Raw genomic sequence first — 20,695 nt, 5'->3', positions numbered from 1 at the left:
GATCCTTTGATCAAACCTAAAATCAACAAGGCTAAAGGAACTTCATATGGTAAATAAATCATCAAATCAAACTGCTTATCAAAATACATATTTTTATTTTAAGCTCCGACATCAGAAATTGCACATGGTAAAAAAGTGATATTCACCCACACAGTGACTCCTTTGAAAGACCAATTGTCCCACCAATGTGGAATAGGCAGATTAAAAATAGTAAGACATCTATCATCATCAGTCTCACTACAATTTGTTGAAATCTGTTGTTTTGGAGACTGAAAAGATTATTATTTTTTATTATAATATTATATTCACTGTGGACGGAGATTACAAAATGTTTTCCCCAAATTAATCGGCAGTGTTTTAAGAATAAAATGACTCTTTTCCAATATATTAATACATGACTTAAATAATAATCCACTCATTCAGAAATCTAAAATATATTTGTTTACATCCCAGATCCTTTTTTCTACTTCATTAACATTTTGAAAACAGCAATCAATGTGAAAACAACCCTCCGCCTTCCTACAATTTAGCGCATGACTCTAAACAAATATTAGACTTGAATGCAGTTACATTGCAGCCAAGGTCGAGGCAGAAGTGGAGCAGACATTCAGACATTGACAGTGTTCAAAATGTTCATTAAAATCAAAGTAAACTTGATATCCATATTCAGAAACTTCTTCGATTCATATACAGGACATGTTCTTCCTGTGTTCCTCCCCGCTCTTCCTAGTCCTTTTGCCCACAGGTTAAAATGCAGGTTTGCTCATGTACTCCTCCATTGTCTAGAAAAAAAGCACAAAGAGTTTAGTTTAACATTCCAGTTTCACGGCTTGTAAAAATGCATTATAGTACAATTAATATTCACAGGCACACATTTACACACCACCTGCTATTAAGTGCATACCAACTAACGAAAGCATAACATCTAACCTTTCTGTCCATATTCAAGGTCATCCAAAGAGCTCCACCTCAAACCACTCACTGTTGTCACCCTGAAGTGATAATGGTCAAAATGAATGAGAGGCTACGCTCCACACAATCCAACACTTGATTAAAAAAGTGTTAGTCAGCCCTACTCAGAAGCAGAAACAACACACCCAGTTAACTACTGTACCACACGGAGCCATGACCCTACAGGGAGAGCGGGAAGCATCAGCCAAACAACTAAACCTACGCCACGTTCCAGGGAAATCTGTCTCTCACTCGCTATAACACTGGCAGAGAGAGAGAGAGATACACACACAGAGGGGTGAGGAAAAACACCAGCACAAACACAAATCTACACAAAAAGGAGCTAATAACCACAAGGCTATACGCTTTAAGAAAGACAGACACACCAGGGACTCAGCACCACTGTTATGGAACTCATTATGACGCTGACTACTAGCGTTGCAAGTTTAAACACACACACACACAAACTGAAAAAAGTTCCCATATTGGAGCTTAATTCATGAGTAGCGTTATAAAAAACTCAAAGCAGGCATCTGGATTGATCCAAGTACCCCACAGGCTAGATTGAATTAAAGATACAATCAACACTAAACTACATTTAAAACACGTCGCTGTTTCTTTAATGATCACGAGCCATGCAACAGATGTTACATGCTCACACACCACCGATGCAAGCCACGCCTTGTGTTGTTGTTGTTGTTGTGCTGTTGTGTATGAGTGTGTATCTCACCTCCTGTAACATGTCTGAGGCTTCAATGGAGCGATTCACCATTTGTTTGGAGGTTTCTTGTATTTCGCCTCCCATTAGAAACTCATCCAGGATAAAATAGGCCTTCTCAAAGTTAAAGATTATGTCCAGCTCACACACCTGAGAAGAGGGTATTCACATTATTATAAAAACAGTGCAGAATGCACTTAGATAGGCTACATTTAAAGCTGCTGTTTGATATGATATCTTAAGCCTAATTTAGCATATTCAATAAGAAAAAGGGGAATCATAATCAAATACATTGCCAAAGTATTTGTCCAGCAGCTCCACGTAGCGGTGAATAACCTCCAGGGCTATCAGCTCATTTTCCCCGTTCTCTATGGCCAGGCAGAAATACAAGCTTGCATACCTGAGGAAAAGACGACACAGTGATAACTTGCATCAGATATAAACATAAAGGTCTGCAAATAACGATTATTTGTATTGTCCATTGATCTGCATTACATTTTCTTGATTAATCGGTCGGGTAGTGGTTTGGTCAATAGAATGAGAAAATGGCGAGGAATGTCGATCAGTGGGTCATTCCAGAATTGGAGGACAATTTAGACACCAACATTTTTGAAAAATGAACCTTTTATTTTATAATTTTTTTTTATGTATTTAGTAAAAACAGATAATAAACCATCAAAAAAACTCATTTGCCCAGCTAGGCATCAAATGTATATTTTCCAATGAAGAATTACCCGTAGTAACAGGGTTGAAAATCAATGCTAATTTGAGCTTTAACCTCAGGAATGATTGCTAGATGTAGCATGTAATGCTACTTTCAAGGCAATGACAAACTTGGATATCTAATGCAAGAAAGATAACTTTGAAATTAATATGCTTTATTCTGATAATATGAGTAACAGGGTTGAGTGGGTCAGAGTGTCACACTCTTTTAAGACTGAAAAGATTGTAAAAATATGAAAAATAAAAGAGAGGACTTAGTTTCGGTCTACCCATGGCACTAGCACATTGCTTGCTGATGTCCTTTCCACTGTGTCATCTGACTTACAGTTTTTTCACTTCCTGTGCCAATCTAAAAAGGTTTGGGTAACAGGGTTGAACGCATGTTGAGGGACACACGTTCTGTGCAAAATTACTGTTATTTCAAATATGTTTATGATTTAACAAATTGATTTTACCATTACAAGAGACATATCAATAGAATAATACAAAAAAATGTAAATAAAATCACTATTTTAAATGTTATATTTGACATGTAAGTTGGTCACCAAGAAGCGGGGAGAAGAGAAAAATGCCATTTAAGGGGATGTTCGAGAGCTATTTGATCATTTAAATAATATTTTGAAACCACTTTTTCTACAACTTTATATACACTTTGTCTCAAGACAAGTATGTTTAACACAACAAGTGCATGTTTTAGCATTTTGGGCATGGATTATTAGATTTTTTATATGGGGGACATGAAATGTCCTCCAATTCTGAAATGTGGACAAAATACAACATGTGTTGTATTTTGTCCACATCTCAAAAGACACTCAGTTTACTGTCATAGAGTATTTAAGAAAACACTTAAAGGTGGGATAGGTAATTTTGGAGAAACCAGCTCGAGTGCGCTAGAATTTGAAAATACACAGCCGGAACAAATCTGCCACTTCCTTACAGAGCCCCTCCTCCAACACACACGAACGCGCACATGACCAATGAGGGCACGAGATAAGTTTGAGCACAGATGGAAGGCTGACAGGCAGGTAGGCCATCCAGTTACTTTAGCCGGGCCGGCTAAAATGATTGGTCGTGCTTTTTACAGTACTACGGCTTCCACAGATGACATTTTTTTAATGTATTTTTTGTCAACAAAAAGTGTATCTCGAGCCGGTTTCTACCCCATCTTTAATATTACAGCTGGAATTTGGAAATTGGATTTTCTCTTTATTATTTTCCCTTATGTTATTAAAGTTATTAGTGAATACTGTAATACTTGCCGGCTGTTCTATTCATATTTGAAGCTTTAATATGTGAGGAGTAATGAATAATAATACAGCAGGTGTAACTGTTAGTACAAATCACCCAAGGGTTCCTGCTGCTCAAAAAGCAGATACAATAATCTAAGTAGTTAGACAAACATGCAGGGGCAGCACCCACCTCTTGTAAATAATCTTCAAGTCCTTCCAGTGTAGGAAATTACAGGAGCGTGGTTGCCGTGACAACACCATGGTGGTCATGTCCCTGGTGATCTTCTTCTTTTCACGTTCAGTAATGGGCGTGAACCACTTCTGCAGACGCAGTTTCCCCTGGCGACTGAAGAGGAGCAGGAAGCGTATCTGAAAGCACAGACACAGCTCAGGGTCAGAGGGCAGTTGTGATGCACGCATGAACAAAGGGGATTACACGTAGGAACACAAATGCACACAGTCTTTGCATAGGACATTATTAACTACCCTCTAACACAAACCAGGGGACGAACAAGTCATGGCTCATTAAAGTGTAACTCCGCTCACCTTACAGTCGGTGAAGGTCAACAACTGTTGCAGGGAGAGGGAGTTCGGAGTTTTCTTTTGTGATTCTCAAGAGAGCAACTCACTAAGGTTTTAGATGTTTACAGATTAAGTTTACAAGCATTAGGGCTGCTCGATTATGGCAAAAATCATAATCTCGATTATTTGGGTCAATAATTGATATCACGATTATTAAAAAACGATTATCCATTTACTTTGAAAACATCAATTTATTGGAGAAAAAATATTTGAACAGTATGTTTTTAACAGTTGATTACCCTGAACTTTAAGTATAACCAATACAAAAAAGTAATAATACAAAAATAATCGTTTTATTTCGATTACGTTGTTTTCGTAATCGTTGCCAGCCATAATCGTAAGCCATAATCGTAATTGCGATTAATTGAGCAGCCCTAACAAGCATTGGAAGAGACTTGATTATAATTTAAATGTTCATTATTCTGCCCAATTATCGGAATTACTGACATCTAAATTCTTCCCAACATAGATTATGTAAAAGAAATTATAGGTATGAAAAGAAGGTTTTGTGTTGCACCTTGCCATTGGTGCTTTATAACTAAAATGAAATATCTGTGCAGAGGGAACATTCCTCAAAGACTCAATAGTGTAGGAATTGTTTTTAAACTCATGTAGAGCAACAAAGCACTGTTCCATCGGACATAAGTAGATAATAAGTCAAAGTTAATAAGAGGAGATGTGAACATTATAAAAGCACACTATACTTCACACATGTATTATTAAGCTGCAGACACGGTAAAAGGCATTATACAATTGATTCTTATTTAATATATTAGGCTTCCCAACATGGAGTCCCTGAATTCGACCATTGTCAGAGTTCAATTGAATTACTGTTCATAGTGAATTGGACACAGAAAGAGAAATACAGCTAGACAGTTATCAGGACTACTGTATAATAGGCTACCACATTAAATTATACTAGAATAACAGTAGGCATAGTTACTAATCTGGTTTTTCCAGCAGAGTAGGCTATCTGTGTGTCAGCCCATAGGCAAATTGATATGGAAAGCAAGAAACTGCCACCAGGGCTCCACTGAAAGTGACGAAACCTGTTTGAGGGGACCGCTCGAGGAAACACCTTACTTCCGGTTGTGGTTTAAGGTTACTGCAAGCTAAACAAACAAACATTAAACCTCACACTACAAAAGGAAAACATCCCCTGTTTGTTGGCCGAACGAAACAAACAAGCCTCAATGTGTAACAGGAAGAAGCATGTCACTTAGCTTTAGCTACCTGTCAGCGACAACAGGTGCAACAGGTGAACAGCCTGACGCTATTTTACGGACATGCGTATAGAAAACAACCACAAAACACTTACCATGTTGACGCTGCGACAAGATTCACAAACGATATGAAATGACTTTAAACTCTTACAAAGGGTCAACTGGTCCGGCTAAACACATATCTATCTGTCGTTCAGCTCAGTGTGGAAGTTTGTTAACTAACTCCGCCCCCCTGGCCGTGCCTGCTGCAAGCGTCACCACACCTGACACCCACCTGGATCGCTTATCGTAGATCTGTGTTCCAGGAATGCATCCCGTCCTAACCTTTAAAGATCTAAACCCTGATTTGTTCAGATTATTTCAATGAATAAGCTAACAATACCTTAACTTAATGTATCACTTGGCTCTCACTGTGACCGCAGAGAGCAGCAAGGGCTCCCTCTGTCTTCTTCATGTGATCCTGATCTGTCACAGTGGCTGACAAGGGGAGCTGACTGCAAACTGCTGCACTTCTTGGGATTATTATTCACTTGATAACATGTCTCTGTACCGAAATTCTATCTGGTTTATGAATGGACTCCAGCAATACACAAGGTCAGTCAAAGCTATTGAGTCTTTTGTAAATGATCTAGAGATATAGTGCTAAAGAAATGTCTGTCAGTCAAACAGTCTAAACTGTTAGTCTTGCTTGTTGGCTGTGTGAATGCAGAATTAATGGTTTGTAAAATGGTTTTCATATATTCTATTCAAGCCTAAAGACTTGCTAAACAGTGTCATATCAAAGGTCTGATCACCGTATGGCACACACTCAAACTAGCCTTTATGCTCAATTACAATAGTCCCATTGACAGCTGATGTTTCTTGAGGATGGCATTCACATCACTTGACTCGACTGAAACAAAAATGTGGAGAAAGGAAAATATGACACACTTTGATTTGTGTTTCTTCTATTTGCTTTTAGGAAGGGATATGAGACAGCATCTAAAGTCTTTGAGCCCCAAGACCTCAATGTGTCGATTGTGGGAAGGTCTTTTATGATCACAGGAGCCAACAGTGGGATCGGCAAGGCAACAGCCATAGCTGTAGCCAAGAAAGGTAAAATACTGGACAGGTAAGCTCTGCCATGCACTTGAATAGAAAATAAACATGAATGTTATTTGTTTCCAGGTGGGACAGTCCACATGGTGTGTAGGAACAAAGATAGAGCAGAAGAGGCCAAGGTGGACATTGTTAGTGAGTCAGGGAACACGGTAAGCGTGCCATGGTGAATGTGGAACAAGTGACACTTTTCGTGATTTATAAAAGACTGATACTAATCTGGTTATTCTAGGAGGTATACATCCATATTGTGGATATGTCAGAGACACGCAAAGTATGGGAGTTTGCAGAGGCCTTTAAGGAGCAGTATCAATCCTTAAATGTGTTGGTTGGTATCTCTTTTAATCATCAGAAATCTGTCTTCATAAACAAAAAATGCTGTTTTCGTCTGTTTTGACTTTGTTATTTTTGCTTAACAGATAAACAATGCAGGGTGTATGGTGAACACCAGAGAGGTGAATGCTGAGGGCCTGGAGATGAACTTAGCCACCAACGCAATGGGTTAGTCTCACTCTGATGTCAAAGAGAGACATTCTGCTGCGAACAAAACAGTTTCAAATTTCAATTTTCTCCATCTCGTAAGGGGTGTTGATCCTTACCCAGAGTCTTATACCACTTCTACGAAAGAGCGGGGATCCAAGAGTGGTATGAACCCACACACACACACACACACACACACACACACACACACACACACACACACACACACACACACACACACACACACACACACACACACACACACACACACACACACACACACACACACACACACACACACACACACACACACACACACACACACACACACACACACACACACACGAAACAAAACAAACAAACAAAGTGTTCATCTGCATCATGTGCACAGCATAATGCAACGTTTGTCCAGGCTGTAGTGGCTGTTGTCTGAACACACTGTGCCTATTTTCTCTGTGGCTGTTAGATCACTGTGTCCTCTGGAGGCATGCTGGTCCAGAAACTCAGAGTCGATGACCTGCAGTCAGAGAAGGGCTACTTTGATGGCGTCATGGTCTACGCCCAGAACAAGGTAGGAGATCCAGGTTTTAAAACACGTTTTTTGTGTAGTTCTCTCTTCTTCATCTGCCTTGCTGGGTTTGGATTTGTCTGTGTAATATGGTGGAACAGAACAGAAAAAGTCATACAAAAATGGATATTAATTTACAGCAGTAGGGAATAGTGTAGAGGCCCATTTCTAAAATGAAGCAACTATGTGTCATTCCTTCTCAGAGACAGCAGGTGGTGCTGACACAACAGTGGGCCGAAGCTTTTCCAGTCATCCACTTCTCTGCGATGCACCCTGGCTGGGTAGATACTCCAGGTACTGACTCATCCAAAGCACCTGAAATCAGTTGAGGGTGCTGGTAATATTCCTTTTTCTTTGTTTTTATCCATTTTCAAAGAATACCAAATAAATCGCACACTCAAATAATCCAATGTTAACATGAAAGTATTGTATCTTTTATTGTATTGTATCTTGCCAAATGTTCATGTTTAATTGTTCAAATAATTAGTAGAGTATGCATTAGCGTCTTTGGGTTCAGAAAAGCGCTATATAAAAATATATTATTAGAATTTTTTTAAATGCATAAAAACTTCAAACGGCATATTTGTTTTCCCTCTTATTATTTTTTATTTCACAATCCTTGAGAACCTGCTTACCAATCCTTCATGATGTATTAGTCTGTAAATGTTGCTTCCACTTCATTTGCTTGAGTAAATACTCAATACATACACATGATTCTTCCCGTTCCAGCTGTTTCTGCATCAATGCCTCAGTTCCACCAGATGATGGGGGAGAGGCTGCGCAGTGTGGAGCAGGGAGCCGACACTGTGCTGTGGCTGGCCGTGTCTAAAGCTGCTGCAAGGACACTCAGTGGGCAGTTCTTTCAAGGTGAGCAGTATCACGTGGGGCTGGTCCTATTTCAACGAAGAGAAGTCCCTTTTATTTTTGTTGAATTCTGACGCACTGTGTTGCAGATCGTGCTCCTGTTCCTGCCCACCTGCCTCTGGCCTGGACTCACAGTTCTGCTGAAGAGATCCAGAGCTTCATGACTCAGCTGGAGACTTTGGCCAGAGCCCTTCTACCTGATGTAGAGCACGAGAGTCCTTCCAGACATCCATCTGTATAAAACCTGTTACTGATCAATTCAAACATCAAGATTATTTTCTGAAAGCCATATATTCAGGACAGTGCAACGCTCTGTCACCTGATTTATGTTATGTCAACATGTGGTAGATGGACTACGTGCCTCGCAAATGTCACTATTGATGTAGAAGAAGTTGATTTTGATTGAATATCTCAATAGCATGAGCATATCTGAATTGTACTTGTGGCTAGCACATAGAAAAGCATACCACTGTTTGTACCGTGGGTGCATCAGATACTCTTCTTTCCCTTTGTGCTGCCACCTATGAAGTAAAGATATTTGAAGTGTTACTTAAAGTGGGAAAATAAAGTCCAGTTGATTGTTCTCCTGTTCAAATGTCTTAGTCCTCCCACAAAGTTCAATTTGCCTGAAAATAGTGTACAAAATAAAACACTTTGAGACAACATTCTGTTAATTATTTTGGTCTATGCTGCTGACTGCAATTTGAATAAATATCCCAATTAGGATTCTTATGTAAGAAGCTAATGTAAGGCAGAGCATATCTGTGAAAAACCACAGAGCATCAATACTCATTTGTATTTTGTAACAATCCACATTTGCTGTTTTTAATAATTTTATTATTTTTATACAGTATTGAAACAAAAAAATAATGTGGTGCATTCACATTTTCCCAAGGGATTCTTTGCAAGTTTGATCTCTACAAGGGTAAAACAGTGAAACGCTTGAAGCTGGATCCATCCATGTTAAAACTCACAGGGAATAGGAAGACTGGGCCTGATTTAAAAATCATCTACAAGTTTTGATGGATTTTATTTCTGCGCCAACATTTAATTCCGCATTTACTGTGTTTTTGTAAGGGAGGAGGAATCAGGTTCCCAGCATTTGTCTTTAAAAGAAACTTCCAGTCCATGCGTAACAACAGTCCAAAGAAAACAAACAAATCCCATCCCCCCCAGTCCAGTCCTCTCATCCACAGTCCATCTTCTATGCAACGTAGGTGTACACTTTGCGATCTTCTGGCGTCCGTGCCAAGTATTCTCTTTCTATTAGTCCTTCTATACGCTTTTTAATTACGACAGGGCTCGGAAGAAAACGTGACCGGAGCTGTTGTGTTACCTGAAGACACAGAGAGACAGCATGTAAGAGACCAACAGCAAATCAGCCTTTTACATTACATTTCTCTGCAGAACGTGGATGTGAGAAACAGAGAAGATTTACCAATATTGGATTAAATGTGCCATTTAACATTAAAAGTGTATCCCCATGTGGAGTTCCTTACCTCCGCCACCAGGACATTGTGCTGCATCTTCTTCCTTGACTTCATGATTCGGACAATGGCTGCCTCAATCTCATGCTTCCTGTCATCGTCCACTTTCTGCCGCGTCTCTTTCCTCTCGGGGTCTGATTCTCCTTGTTTAGCAGCAACTGGGACAATAGGATAGGAAACATGATGAGCTTCGAGGACAACATGTGGAAATATAAGCAGGAACAGTCCCACCCAGAGTTCATGTCACAACATAGCACCTCATTATCCAAGTTTCTTAAAGGCTGAAATAGAAACTATGGTGTTCTTTCACCTGACCTAAAAGCATGTGTACCGCTCATACAATGTACCAAGTTATTCAAAGCTAAATCATTTCTACTTCAACTATAAAATACAGGATTTTCATCTTTTATCAATGCAGTTGTAATGAGCCATTTATATCTTAAGACTACTGAAACATTATCATGTTTTAAATGCATAGAAATGAAACTCTCTGACCAAACAATACAGTGCCGTGCTTGACAGAAGCTGGCCTGGAAATGAGGTGTGACTTTTCTTTTTGTGATGCATGTGTGGTGCACAAACGTTGCCCACCTGTCTGTATTTTGACTCTGTGCAGTTTGGAAGTAAACTGATCATTAACTGTAAACACGTGGCCGGTCTCGATCTCTTTAGACTTTGGCTCCTTGGTGAGGACTCTCTGCGTCGGCTTCCCACAGGCCAGAGACTGCAGCGCTCGCACTAACTCCCGCTCAGGGATATCCGTCTCCTGCTGGATCTCCTTTAGACGGGGACAGAACGGACAATTAAGATTGTAAAAAGAGGGACGAAAGAACTTGTTGTCCCTTAGCAAAATGACATCTATAAAAAGGCCAAAGGATCTAATGCGAGAATGATATTCAGATAGTGAGTTTAAGGTGCTTCAATGTGTCCCCACCTCGAAAGTACACTTGTCTCGGTTGTTGAAAAGCATGAGGATGGTCATCTGGAAGGTGGAGACCTGCAGTATGTGCTTCCGGGTGTTGGAGCCGGTCACCTGCGCACCCCCCACACCAACCTCTGAACCATCCTCCTGCAGAAGAATTCAAAGGGAAGTTTGATTAAAACCTAGGAAATGATACGTAACAACACAATTGTATCTTGAATGCAGTAGTTTATAATTGAAACTGCTTTTTGTGTCTACCTTTTTAATAGTTCCGTAGAAAGTTGCGTTCAGGTCCGCCCCGCCCATATGGTGTTGCAGTGTGAGTTGTCTACCACTGTGCTTGGCGAGGTAAAACCTGGAAAAGAAGAGCAGAGTCCTTTAGAAACCACACAGAACCAGTTCAGACCTCCCTGTATAGTATCGACGTCTGAGGGAATTTAGATGCATTACCTTCTAAAGACTTCAAAGGCGTGTCTGGGAGAGGGGGGGATGGTGCATTTAGGTGTTGCCGACTGTGTAGGCCAGTAGCCTGTCGTGAGGACTCTTACTGTGAGGTCCACACCACTTAGAGATGCCTGAAAGAGATGCATGGTAGGATTTTTTTCAATACAAATATGAATGAATGGTGGTTAGATACAAGAGACTACAATACAACAAAGCTGATCTTCCAATCCTTTTTCTGTAAACTTGTGGAATTTCAACTATGCTTTCAAATTAAGATGTGTTTTTAAGTGTGCCTTGTTTAGACGAGTGCATTGTGAGACCTTACCGACGTGGTTTGTATGTGTTGCCTGAACTCATCCATGGTAGTGTTGGAGATGCTCATGTCTCTGAACATCCCTTCCAGTTTCGAGGTGAACTGACAGCCACATTCTGTCTGCAAAGGAGAAAGTCAGAACAGTGAGTTACACGAGTGGAGAAGAAAGAAAAACAGTACAAGGAATTGCATAAACACTCGGCACCAAAACCGTGTCCTTCTTTTACCTTGAGCTTAGAAATCATGTTCTTCTCCGAGTCGTCTGAGACACTCTTGTTGCTGAGGAGCCTGCGACCCAGATGCTGCTTGTAGTACCTTTCAAACACATCCTTCTCCTGCATGAAGCGGAACAACACCATGGCCTTGTCGAGGATCGACTCCACCTCCTGTTCTGTTAACTGTTCAAACACGACAGGGCAATCAGTTCATAAATGTGCAGTCAAATGTGCTTTGCGTTAAAAGATCATTAAAAGGATCTACAAACCCCTTTAACACCCTTCTTGAGCTTGTCATCGATAAAGAGTGAGAGGTACTCTGGTGAGCGGGAGTTGAGGTTGAGGAAATACTCAAAGTCTCCTGCTATGGTTTGTTTAAAGAGTCTGTCGTTGTTGAATGACTCGAGGAGGAAACGGTCAAATCGTATCTTCAGGTCTAGCAGGCCCTGTTGTGGAGGAAGATACAAAGACGTGATGTAATACATAAAAACACATTAACCTCTCTATCAACATTTTAAGAAGGGATCATCCAGGTGTCTTATCTTCAGATCTAAAGTTGTGCTTTTGGACTAATTTCTCACACAGCATACCTGGATATAGTCAACAGGGTTCTTGCCCTCTCCCTCTTCTGACACCAGAGCTTTGCCTTGCTCCCTCAGGTAGGAGCTCATACACTCACACATGGTTTTCAGGCCATTTGGCACACGGCTGAACAGCTTGTACATGCAAGCCAGGTCTGAGGGAGACACGGTGCGGAGAAAGGATGAGAAATAAACAAAACAGATTGAGTTAAAGATGGAAATAGAGCACAGGTATCTTTGCAATCCTTGATTTAGAAAAGTTGAATATCAAATAGGCAAAGCTTTTTACCTTCTGTCTTTCCGTTCTTGAGCATATGGACAAGGCCAGAATTCTCCATCTCCACTATGGTCTTCATGTGTTTGGAAATGAGCTCCCTCTCCACCACCTTGACAATGGGCTCCTCTGTAGTCTTGTCCAGGCAGTGCATAACTCGCTCGATCTCTTCATTAATTCTGGCCTCCACCTTCTTAATGTAGACACTGGCACTGTTTTCTGCTAGGAACTTTTGGCTCTCCATCTGAAAGAGCAGATCATTGTGTGTTTACATATTACAAACAGTTCCAGTGTCAATTAGGGCTGCTCGATTATGGCAAAAATCATAATCTCGATTATTTGGGCCAATAATTGATATCACGATTATTAAAAACGATTATCCATTTACTTTAAAAACATCAATTTATTGGAGAATTATTTTTTGAACAGTATGTTTTTAACAGTTGATTACCCTGAACTTTAACAACAAATTAACAAGACAAACATGTCGCTGATGACGATGACCTAATATTTTATTTCTAAGAAAAATATATGCTAGAGGGGGTAGGACCAGAAAAGTTTTTTTTAAGCTTCTTCTTGCCCCTGTTGAACATGACCAAGACTATCTGAGAATTATTATTCTTTTTTTTGTTATTATTCTTTTTTTGTACTTTGTTATAATTATTAATTTGAGTGAGAAAAAAAAAAAGGAAAAAGAGAGAATATATATATATATATATATATATATATATTATTGTTGTATGTTTTTGTTTCTGACATGTTCAATAAACTGAAAAAAAAAAACCTTTAAGTATAATTCAACTGAAAAACCAATAAAAAAAAATTAATAAAAAAAAGTAATAATAATAAGGACAAATTATAGTTTTATTTTGATTACGTTGTTTTCGTAATCGTTGCAAGCCATAATCGTAATTGCGATTAAAATACGATTAATTGAGCAGCCCTAGTGTCAATGCATTATAATGTTTATAAACCATAGAGACAGCGAGAACCTCCCACAGACTTACCTGGAAGAATTCCGCCGACATATCTAAGAAAGGACCCTCAAAGTCCTCCTCGTATACAGACCTGCCGTCCAGGCCAAGGATCATCAGCATCTGACAGGCGTTTCTGATGGCGCCCCTGCAATGGATAATACAAAAAACTGAGTCTTCCATTTTGCAATTATTACAAATAATTATTTAGAGGAAATCAAACGTGACAAAAATAACCTTCACAACTAAAATAAATGCATAATGTTGAACAAAATAAGGAACGGGACCTAGGAGAGTTGCTGCATGTCGACCACATTTCGAATTCAACCTAAATATCCCGAAACACGCGTAGTTACCTGTCTACAACTTCTCCCTTCCTCTCACGAGCGATCATGTCGAGTAACGTCTGTCGTAGGTGGTCTCGAATGCAGCCGTAGCGGACCACCTGGTCCCTGAATATGATGAGGCCGAGGTTGTACACATTCTCCACGTTGTTTTGTTGAACATAGACACGGTCCTGGGAGACAAGAGACGAGTGTGAGAACGACATTGACTAGTGTGTGAATGGAGAGAAGTTCCAAGGCCCCAAACTGACTCAAATACGCATGTTGAGATTTTAAATAATAAACTTCTGTATATTGAGGCATGTACAGTTTGTGTGAAATGTGTTCCTACCCCCTCTTTATAGGCATGGAGTTATGCATGCTAATCATTGCAGAAATAACTTCATCCACTGTGATTCAAAGGGGTGCAAATTATTTTTGATAGGTGCTGGATATACACAGACTTTCCATTTTACACTATGCATCTAATTGACAGGGTGCAAAGCTTTTTAAGCATCAGAGGAAAGGACTAGTAGGCGTCTAAATTATTCCCAGAAATCACGAGGTCAAGACATAAGCCCTATTCAGAAAGCATCACTATTCAAGGGGGTGTTGGTAATAACATATTTATAATGTATAACTCTAACCGGATTTGACCTTAAAAATGAGGAGGTGGCTTCTACTATCTTCTGGGACATTACGTAACATCATAATTCTTCAAAAAGCATTACAAAAATCTTTCAATCTCATAAGCTTGTTTTCTGATACCTCTCCTTTCATCATGTGTGCAGTGAATGAGTTTGCATTTCCTGGATTACATAACTACATTAAAAAAATAGGGCAGGTAACACTGGCTAAAGTAAACGTGATTAAATGCCTGCTCAGCATTAAACAAATGTGTGGAGGAAAATAACAATCGCCTTAACTTCCCTAGAAAATACATAATGCCTCGAGGGCCTAAAGGGAGGCTTTCAAAAAGGTAAATAAAGCAAAGTCACACTGGCTGCATCCTTCAGGCTCTCCTCTAGAGGTCAGCAGGCAGGTAACAACAGCAGGCACGGTGAGTCTCCTGTAGTTAAACACGGGAGAGCCGACCCCGGGGTAAGGCCAGGACAGGGAAAAGGAGAGAGCAGAAGAAAGGAACCCCAGGAGAGCTGTGGTCTCTGTGCCATTGTTCAGAGCCACACTTGTGCCTATCTCGAGGGCTCACTCAGTTACACACACCACACAAACATGTTGGACTTGCTGCTAAAGTTATTCACCTAGTTCCGCCAGTTGTCCAACTAAACAAATGCATACAGTAACACAAGCTCATTGTTAAGACCACAGATAAAGCAGCGCCTTACAAAGTCCAGAAAGGGATAACGTTTAAGGTCTAAGTTGGAAAACAAAAAGGCCATTTCTTTGGTAGCACACAATTATTCATGAGAGGGAACACACACTGTAATCCACTTGCAGAGGCAACATAGCCCATAGGATGGATGTACAAATGTGGATCCCATTGAAATAACAGCCACCACTGCATTGTAAAATGTTAAAAGCTTCGGTACAATAACAACTACAGAACAACATGAAAAACATATAGTATGACGAGAGAGCACAACAGCCTATTTACCATGTACATGAGGATGTCTCTGATCATAACCATGGCAGTCTGATGGTCATTCCAGGCCTGATTCAGTGTTTGCAGAAAGTTGTTATTTAGAGAGTTTAAGACGTCTTCCCGTACCTGAAAACACAAAGACATTGACAGAATTAAGGTCACATCAAGATATTATCTGCAGCAACACAGACAGTTGTGTTCACCTTGTAAGTCTGTGTGGGTTTGTTTTTCAACCATGTAAGATGCAGAAACAAAACTTTACAGGGGTGTAATCAAAAACAAGTCAAGTTGGAAAATGGCCATGGGTCAAGCAAGGGGGGCGTGTCTATGTGCTTGTACGTCTGTGACACATATCAGAGATTTTGGGATTGTGAAAGCATGGGAAATGTGCAAAATGCTGTCACAAATATGTAGTTGTAATCATAATGAAAGTTTAAAGAGGGTTGTGATCCGAGCAAGGAAGTGGCCATTGAGCCCCTACTTTACGCCCCCAGCCCAATTTGGGGTTGCGGCTGTAGGATACAATGTTAGGGTGGTCTCTATTTTCTAGTGTGGCTAATAAACAGAATTTTTTTTAAAGGGGAGATTTTGTCTTACAACCGATTTGGCTCATGTAGCTGTCTAGAATGTAGTATCCAAAATCAATGTGTGTATTATGCTTAGGAAAAGTCAAGACTATAAGTGTATCTCTTGTTAGGGTTAGGTCAAGCCTGCTCTTTGATATTAAACATTTGAAATACTTTAGCTACAAGTTACAGTAGCCCGAAAATGCAAACCTAAAACAAATGGGTAATTCATTATTATTGATTGTCTCAAATTATATAATGTTCCTATTTCTTTCCGATAATGATTTTTCAAGAAAGAGCTGAATATAGAGGAGATGTGTTTCTTTACTTTGTTGATGAGGTGCTCTGTGACGACCTCCCTCAGGCCCGTGTAGAGCTTCTCCCCGTGCTTGTGGAGCACCATGGTGTAGGCATTCCTGTAGAGCTCCTCAAAGCTCAACCCACTGTTGTTCTTCCTCTGGATCTCCTGGATGGCATTCTTTAAAAGGTCCCAGATGTTGTTGACATACTTCTCATCCATTGTCATCTAGGAGGGACAGAGAGATGAAAGTGTGTTTACCTGAAAATGTTCGGTTTTTTATTTCATCATGTTGGATGGCGAAAGTCTTGTTAAGGATTATTTATTGCAACACAATTAGGCAAGGATGTCATGGGAACCGATGCTTCAGTACCAATGTTGTGAAATCGTGACAGTACTTGTTTTCACTTGCACCTACTGTATTGTTCCTACGGCCTTGCGCCCTCTCTCCCTAACAGCTGTTTGCTGTAAGCACATCCATATCTCTTTTGCTCAACACTGCACACATAATATGGACAGTTAACAAACCTGAATAAATACAGGTATGGAAGTCAGCAGGAGTACAGCTAGGTGACGTTAGCAGCTGGTTTTGGAGGTGTTATTGACATGCATACATGCTTTATTAAGGAAAACTCTATAATCGGGGAAGGTCACTTTTAACATTGCCATGAAGTGTTCAAATGTAATCTTGTTTAATGTGGCTTTTTGTCAAGAAACTGTGGAATGACGACCTCCGATACTTTTATAAAAAAAAGAAGAAGATATAGATATAGATATATATATATATATATATATATAAGGAGTGTATGTTAAAGTACATGAGATGTATCATTTTGAACCCTGGAATCGATTGGGTACCAAGAGTTTTTAAATGTCATTGCTATTGAAACCAACTATTTTATTTCTGGTATCAAAACATCGCTAGATTTAGCACACAATAGTATGGCTCTTGTAAAATGTTACTATATCCATATATACATAAACAAAGACTTCCATACTAAGCAACCAATTTCTACCTTGCAGTGGGGATTGATGAGTTAATAGTGAGTATTGGTTACTAAAGTGTAGCAGAATGGTAAACAAGCTAACATTTGTGTTGCTTATAACGTCCTCCATCTGTGATACCATAATGACAGTTGATGCCTTGTGTCAGATAACTTTGCAAGTGTATAGAAATGTGATCAAGCATTTTAGGGCAACAGCACAGGAGCTATAGCTAACGGAAAAGCCATGATTGAATCACTCTTTTGAACTAGTGTAGCCATATCAATAACAACAGAGAGCTATATCAGTAATGCCATTCATCTGGCAGAAATCGAAGCCATAACAAACCAATCAAGAAAGGAGAATGTTTAAGAAATCCTTATATTTTTTAGGTTTACTGCAGACAATAATATAATCTGTGGACTGTCAGGATCATGCATCAACCAAGGAACAGACATATTTTTGCAGTATGGTGATATGTTGGCTATCAATGTTAAAACAGAAAACGTTATAATAATAATAATAATAATAATAATAATATGCAAGACTATGAAAACTGTGCCATTGTCTTGTCTACTCGTCATGAAAGGCTTTACATCCCCAAACACAAAGCAAGTGCTGATTGGCTCTAGAAAACAGGTAAATGTCCACGATCAAAGGATTAAAAAAGGAATAAAAGTCAGTAAACCATGACATAAGCTCCCTGACGTCTCTACGGAGATAGTTAATTAGACGCCGGTGCAATGTGTGTCAAACCTCTTTATAACCTTGGACAAGTTAACCTTTCTGCCTGAAATTAATATATGTATATAAAAATGTAATTTTATGGCAAAGTTGAATGACATTTGATTTGTATCTGATTTGATTTGTAATTTGATAATGTGGTTTCTGCCAAGTCACTCCGTCACATGAGCTGCCAACTCAGTTGTTTTGACATTTCTTAACATTAACATTGTTGTGATCAGTTCCATGCAAAAGGTACCAGCATACATGTTTGAAATTGGGGGGAAAGAGCACTGGTAATCCATAGAATCAGCATTGGTATAAGGAGGAGTTTCAATAGCTACTATATTTGGATCACATTATATGAATACCTTAATTCCAATTAGGTTGACCATCTGGTAGTGTGATTAAATTGTGGTCTAATTGGCTGGTCTTGCATTGCATGTGGGATCAACATTTCAATGGAAGATTAACTATGATCACTCGCTCATCTGCTCACTGACTCATTCTGCCAGACACCCACTCATAACCCTGGATATCAAGCAGAACAAAAATGGTTTCACACCATCAATCTCAACGAGGAATGGATGTTGCAATTTTGTCTATCAGAGCTCAAATAAGATTGTATATACCACGACATGACAACTGCGCTAATAACGGGATTTCATTATGGGTGAAGATGTAATTCAGCCCAGCGCTCAGCGGATGAAATACATGTGTGAAAGTGGTTCTGGTAACGTAGTTGGTGTGGTTGGACGTCAACAACACTAACTACTCAGGTTTCCTTAGACATGTTTACTGTAGCCTTGAGTAAGTGCTGAAGTGGCGTTAGCTCTCAGGCTAACAAAACATGCGAATGTGTAAATTGCTATCTATAACAGCCCACGCCAAATGCGTGGTGCAACAAAAGACCAACAGCCAAGACATCTTGCTCTTACAATAGCATTATAATACTTGCAGACTGATTGTAACTTAGCTAGCGTCAAGTTAGCTGACACTATCAGGCCTGCTACTTAGCTTGCTACCAATTGCTAGTATGTCACTGATGAAGTTTCCTTAACGTTGGACATGCTAACAGTAGCTAACGTCAAACGACGAAAGCATTTTCAAATCAAGGTAGCGTTTGAACTTAACTGATAACACAGCTAATGTTATTTCGGTTATTTGTCCTAATAATTGCAATTTTTACTTGACTGACATGTTTTTCTCGTTTGACCAGCTAGTTAGCAGGCAGTTGCTAGCGTAGAGACCTGTCATCCCCGGTACTCGAGTCTCACAGTTAGCTTCACAGTGCTCACAGAGCCGGAAAATACTTACAGGAAAGGCTCGTATCCTCATCTTGGTGTCCTTCTTGGTGCCGCCTTTGAGGTTGGACATGATTAGTTAGAACGACTTTCGTTTCTAAGTTGACTTAAAGACTACATGAAAGGCAGTTGCTAGTTTGCTTTCTACGCCAGGAAAGCGACAGGGTAACTCAGTGACCTCCCCTGCAGGAATTAGGTCGGTGTGTATGTCTGTTATGTTGTTGTCACTCGCTCGCTTCTCAGTGGTTGTTGGCTAATGCTAGCTTGTATGCAGTGATGGCGGACGGCTGTACTCCACTGCGCAACGCCGAAATCTCGCGAGAGTAAAGTCACTATACTGACAGGTGCGTTCCACAGGTTGATGATGGTAATAACAACATTTGCATTAGCTTAACAATGACATTTGATATTAATGTGTCGACGAAAAAGCTGTTGGAATGAAAAAACGTAACATTTAAGCTACAGTATTAATGTTACAAAATTCACCGAGGGCAGAAAAAAACTTTATTTTGAGACAGTGATACACTTGTTGCCGTTTTTGGTGACAAAACAGATTTGATGCTAAGCAAGGGATAGCCATGCGTTAACTTTAATGCAAGCCAGGCCACCATGTAGAGCTTCTAGGCTACTTTTTTTTTTAACAGAAAGCATAACTTTACAATACCAATCTTCGATGTTGTCAGAGGCCACAGTTTATCAGCATGCTAATTTGCATGTTTCTTTTGCTGTTTTCCAGTCCATCGTTCACTTTTCACACCGTCCATCTGCACATTCCGATGACTGGCCAACGGCTGGAAGATGGAATACCTTCTGACTGTCATGACAACGCTCTCTGAAGGACAGAATAAAGAATATACCAGCAAAAAGGTGGGTCAACACAACTCTAATGCCAAAATATGCAGAGGTGGACAAAGTATTCAGATTGTACTTGAGTAAAAGCACTAATACCACACTGTACATATACTCAATTTCAAGTAAAAGTACTGCTACTTAAAGTATTAGGGGTAAAAGTACTAGCCTACTTGCAAAATAAATATTTTGAACAAAGCAATCTTATTTAGAATTAATTTTCTGTTAACCCACTAATGGTTTTAGTATCTTAAATGTATAATTTTGGATGGTTTGATCTATACCAAATAATCCTATTTTAAAACTTTCCCCCAAGTATTGTGTGTCAAAGTCTGAATGTTTTAAGTAGGCTACCTAGTAAATCAATCTGTGAAAATACATTTAATGGAGTAATAAGGA

At 39.6% G+C, this 20,695-nt stretch overlaps 3 protein-coding genes across 5 annotated transcripts; 1 reads left to right on the top strand and 2 right to left on the bottom strand.

The window, feature by feature from the left end:
* Positions 1-72: 72 nt before the first annotated feature.
* On the bottom strand, positions 73-5,634 carry ap1s3b (adaptor related protein complex 1 subunit sigma 3b). Its single transcript, XM_034105263.2, has 5 exons — positions 5,522-5,634; positions 3,812-3,990; positions 1,961-2,069; positions 1,682-1,819; positions 73-782 (listed from the first exon to the last, which is right to left on the bottom strand). Exons 1-5 carry the CDS (start codon positions 5,522-5,524, stop codon positions 747-749), a joined length of 465 nt encoding a protein of 154 aa, XP_033961154.1. The 5' UTR covers positions 5,525-5,634; the 3' UTR covers positions 73-746.
* Positions 5,635-5,736: 102 nt separating this feature from the next.
* Positions 5,737-9,099, top strand: LOC117462897 (dehydrogenase/reductase SDR family member 12-like). 2 transcript variants are annotated; one of them, XM_034105261.2, is made up of 10 exons: positions 5,876-6,020; positions 6,388-6,521; positions 6,594-6,676; positions 6,757-6,852; positions 6,944-7,025; positions 7,108-7,169; positions 7,471-7,575; positions 7,776-7,866; positions 8,302-8,439; positions 8,526-9,099. In XM_034105261.2, exons 1-10 carry the CDS (start codon positions 5,965-5,967, stop codon positions 8,675-8,677), a joined length of 999 nt encoding a protein of 332 aa, XP_033961152.1. In that variant the 5' UTR covers positions 5,876-5,964; the 3' UTR covers positions 8,678-9,099. The 2 variants fall into 2 exon arrangements, with proteins under 2 accessions (XP_033961153.1, XP_033961152.1); XM_034105262.2 differs by lacking the exon at positions 8,526-9,099 and having other exon boundaries at positions 5,737-6,020; positions 7,776-7,909; positions 8,302-8,392.
* Positions 9,100-9,247: 148 nt separating this feature from the next.
* Positions 9,248-20,225, bottom strand: LOC117462317 (cullin-3-like). 2 transcript variants are annotated; one of them, XM_071206226.1, is made up of 16 exons: positions 20,112-20,225; positions 16,467-16,664; positions 15,585-15,698; positions 14,003-14,163; positions 13,680-13,794; positions 12,688-12,916; positions 12,408-12,553; positions 12,087-12,263; positions 11,830-12,000; positions 11,615-11,722; positions 11,296-11,420; positions 11,104-11,200; positions 10,858-10,992; positions 10,515-10,701; positions 9,936-10,081; positions 9,248-9,772 (listed from the first exon to the last, which is right to left on the bottom strand). In XM_071206226.1, the coding sequence occupies exons 2-16, from the start codon at positions 16,662-16,664 to the stop codon at positions 9,641-9,643; spliced, it is 2,241 nt and encodes a 746-aa protein (XP_071062327.1). In that variant the 5' UTR covers positions 20,112-20,225; the 3' UTR covers positions 9,248-9,640. The 2 variants fall into 2 exon arrangements, with proteins under 2 accessions (XP_071062327.1, XP_033960383.1); XM_034104492.2 differs by lacking the exon at positions 20,112-20,225 and adding an exon at positions 19,461-19,752.
* Between the last annotated feature and the right edge of the window lie 470 nt (positions 20,226-20,695).

Source organism: Pseudochaenichthys georgianus, chromosome 17 (genome assembly GCF_902827115.2).
Source record: "Pseudochaenichthys georgianus chromosome 17, fPseGeo1.2, whole genome shotgun sequence".
Lineage (NCBI taxonomy): Eukaryota > Metazoa > Chordata > Actinopteri > Perciformes > Channichthyidae > Pseudochaenichthys > Pseudochaenichthys georgianus.
The sequence above is the reverse complement of the archived record's forward strand: the minus strand, read 5'-3'. Positions and strand labels throughout refer to the sequence as shown.

Bases quoted from the DNA above. Each gene is read 5' to 3' on its own strand.
- LOC117462317 (XM_034104492.2), bottom strand. From the start codon at position 19,520: ATGTCCAACCTCAAAGGCGGCACCAAGAAGGACACCAAGATGAGGATA. The intron at 12,554-12,687 runs GTAAAAAGCTTT...TGTCTCCCTCAG, and splicing joins CAAGAACGGAAAGACAGAAG to ACCTGGCTTGCATGTACAAG. The intron at 12,001-12,086 runs GTTTGTAGATCC...GTGTTTGAACAG, and splicing joins TCAAGAAGGGTGTTAAAGGG to TTAACAGAACAGGAGGTGGA.
- ap1s3b (XM_034105263.2), bottom strand. The intron at 2,070-3,811 runs GTGGGTGCTGCC...TCTTTTCCTCAG, and splicing joins TTGAAGATTATTTACAAGAG to GTATGCAAGCTTGTATTTCT. The intron at 1,820-1,960 runs GTATTTGATTAT...CCCTCTTCTCAG, and splicing joins TGGACAAATACTTTGGCAAT to GTGTGTGAGCTGGACATAAT.
- LOC117462897 (XM_034105261.2), top strand. From the start codon at position 5,965: ATGTCTCTGTACCGAAATTCTATCTGGTTTATGAATGGACTCCAGCAA. The intron at 6,021-6,387 runs GTCAGTCAAAGC...ATTTGCTTTTAG, and splicing joins GGACTCCAGCAATACACAAG to GAAGGGATATGAGACAGCAT. The intron at 6,677-6,756 runs GTAAGCGTGCCA...TGGTTATTCTAG, and splicing joins TTAGTGAGTCAGGGAACACG to GAGGTATACATCCATATTGT.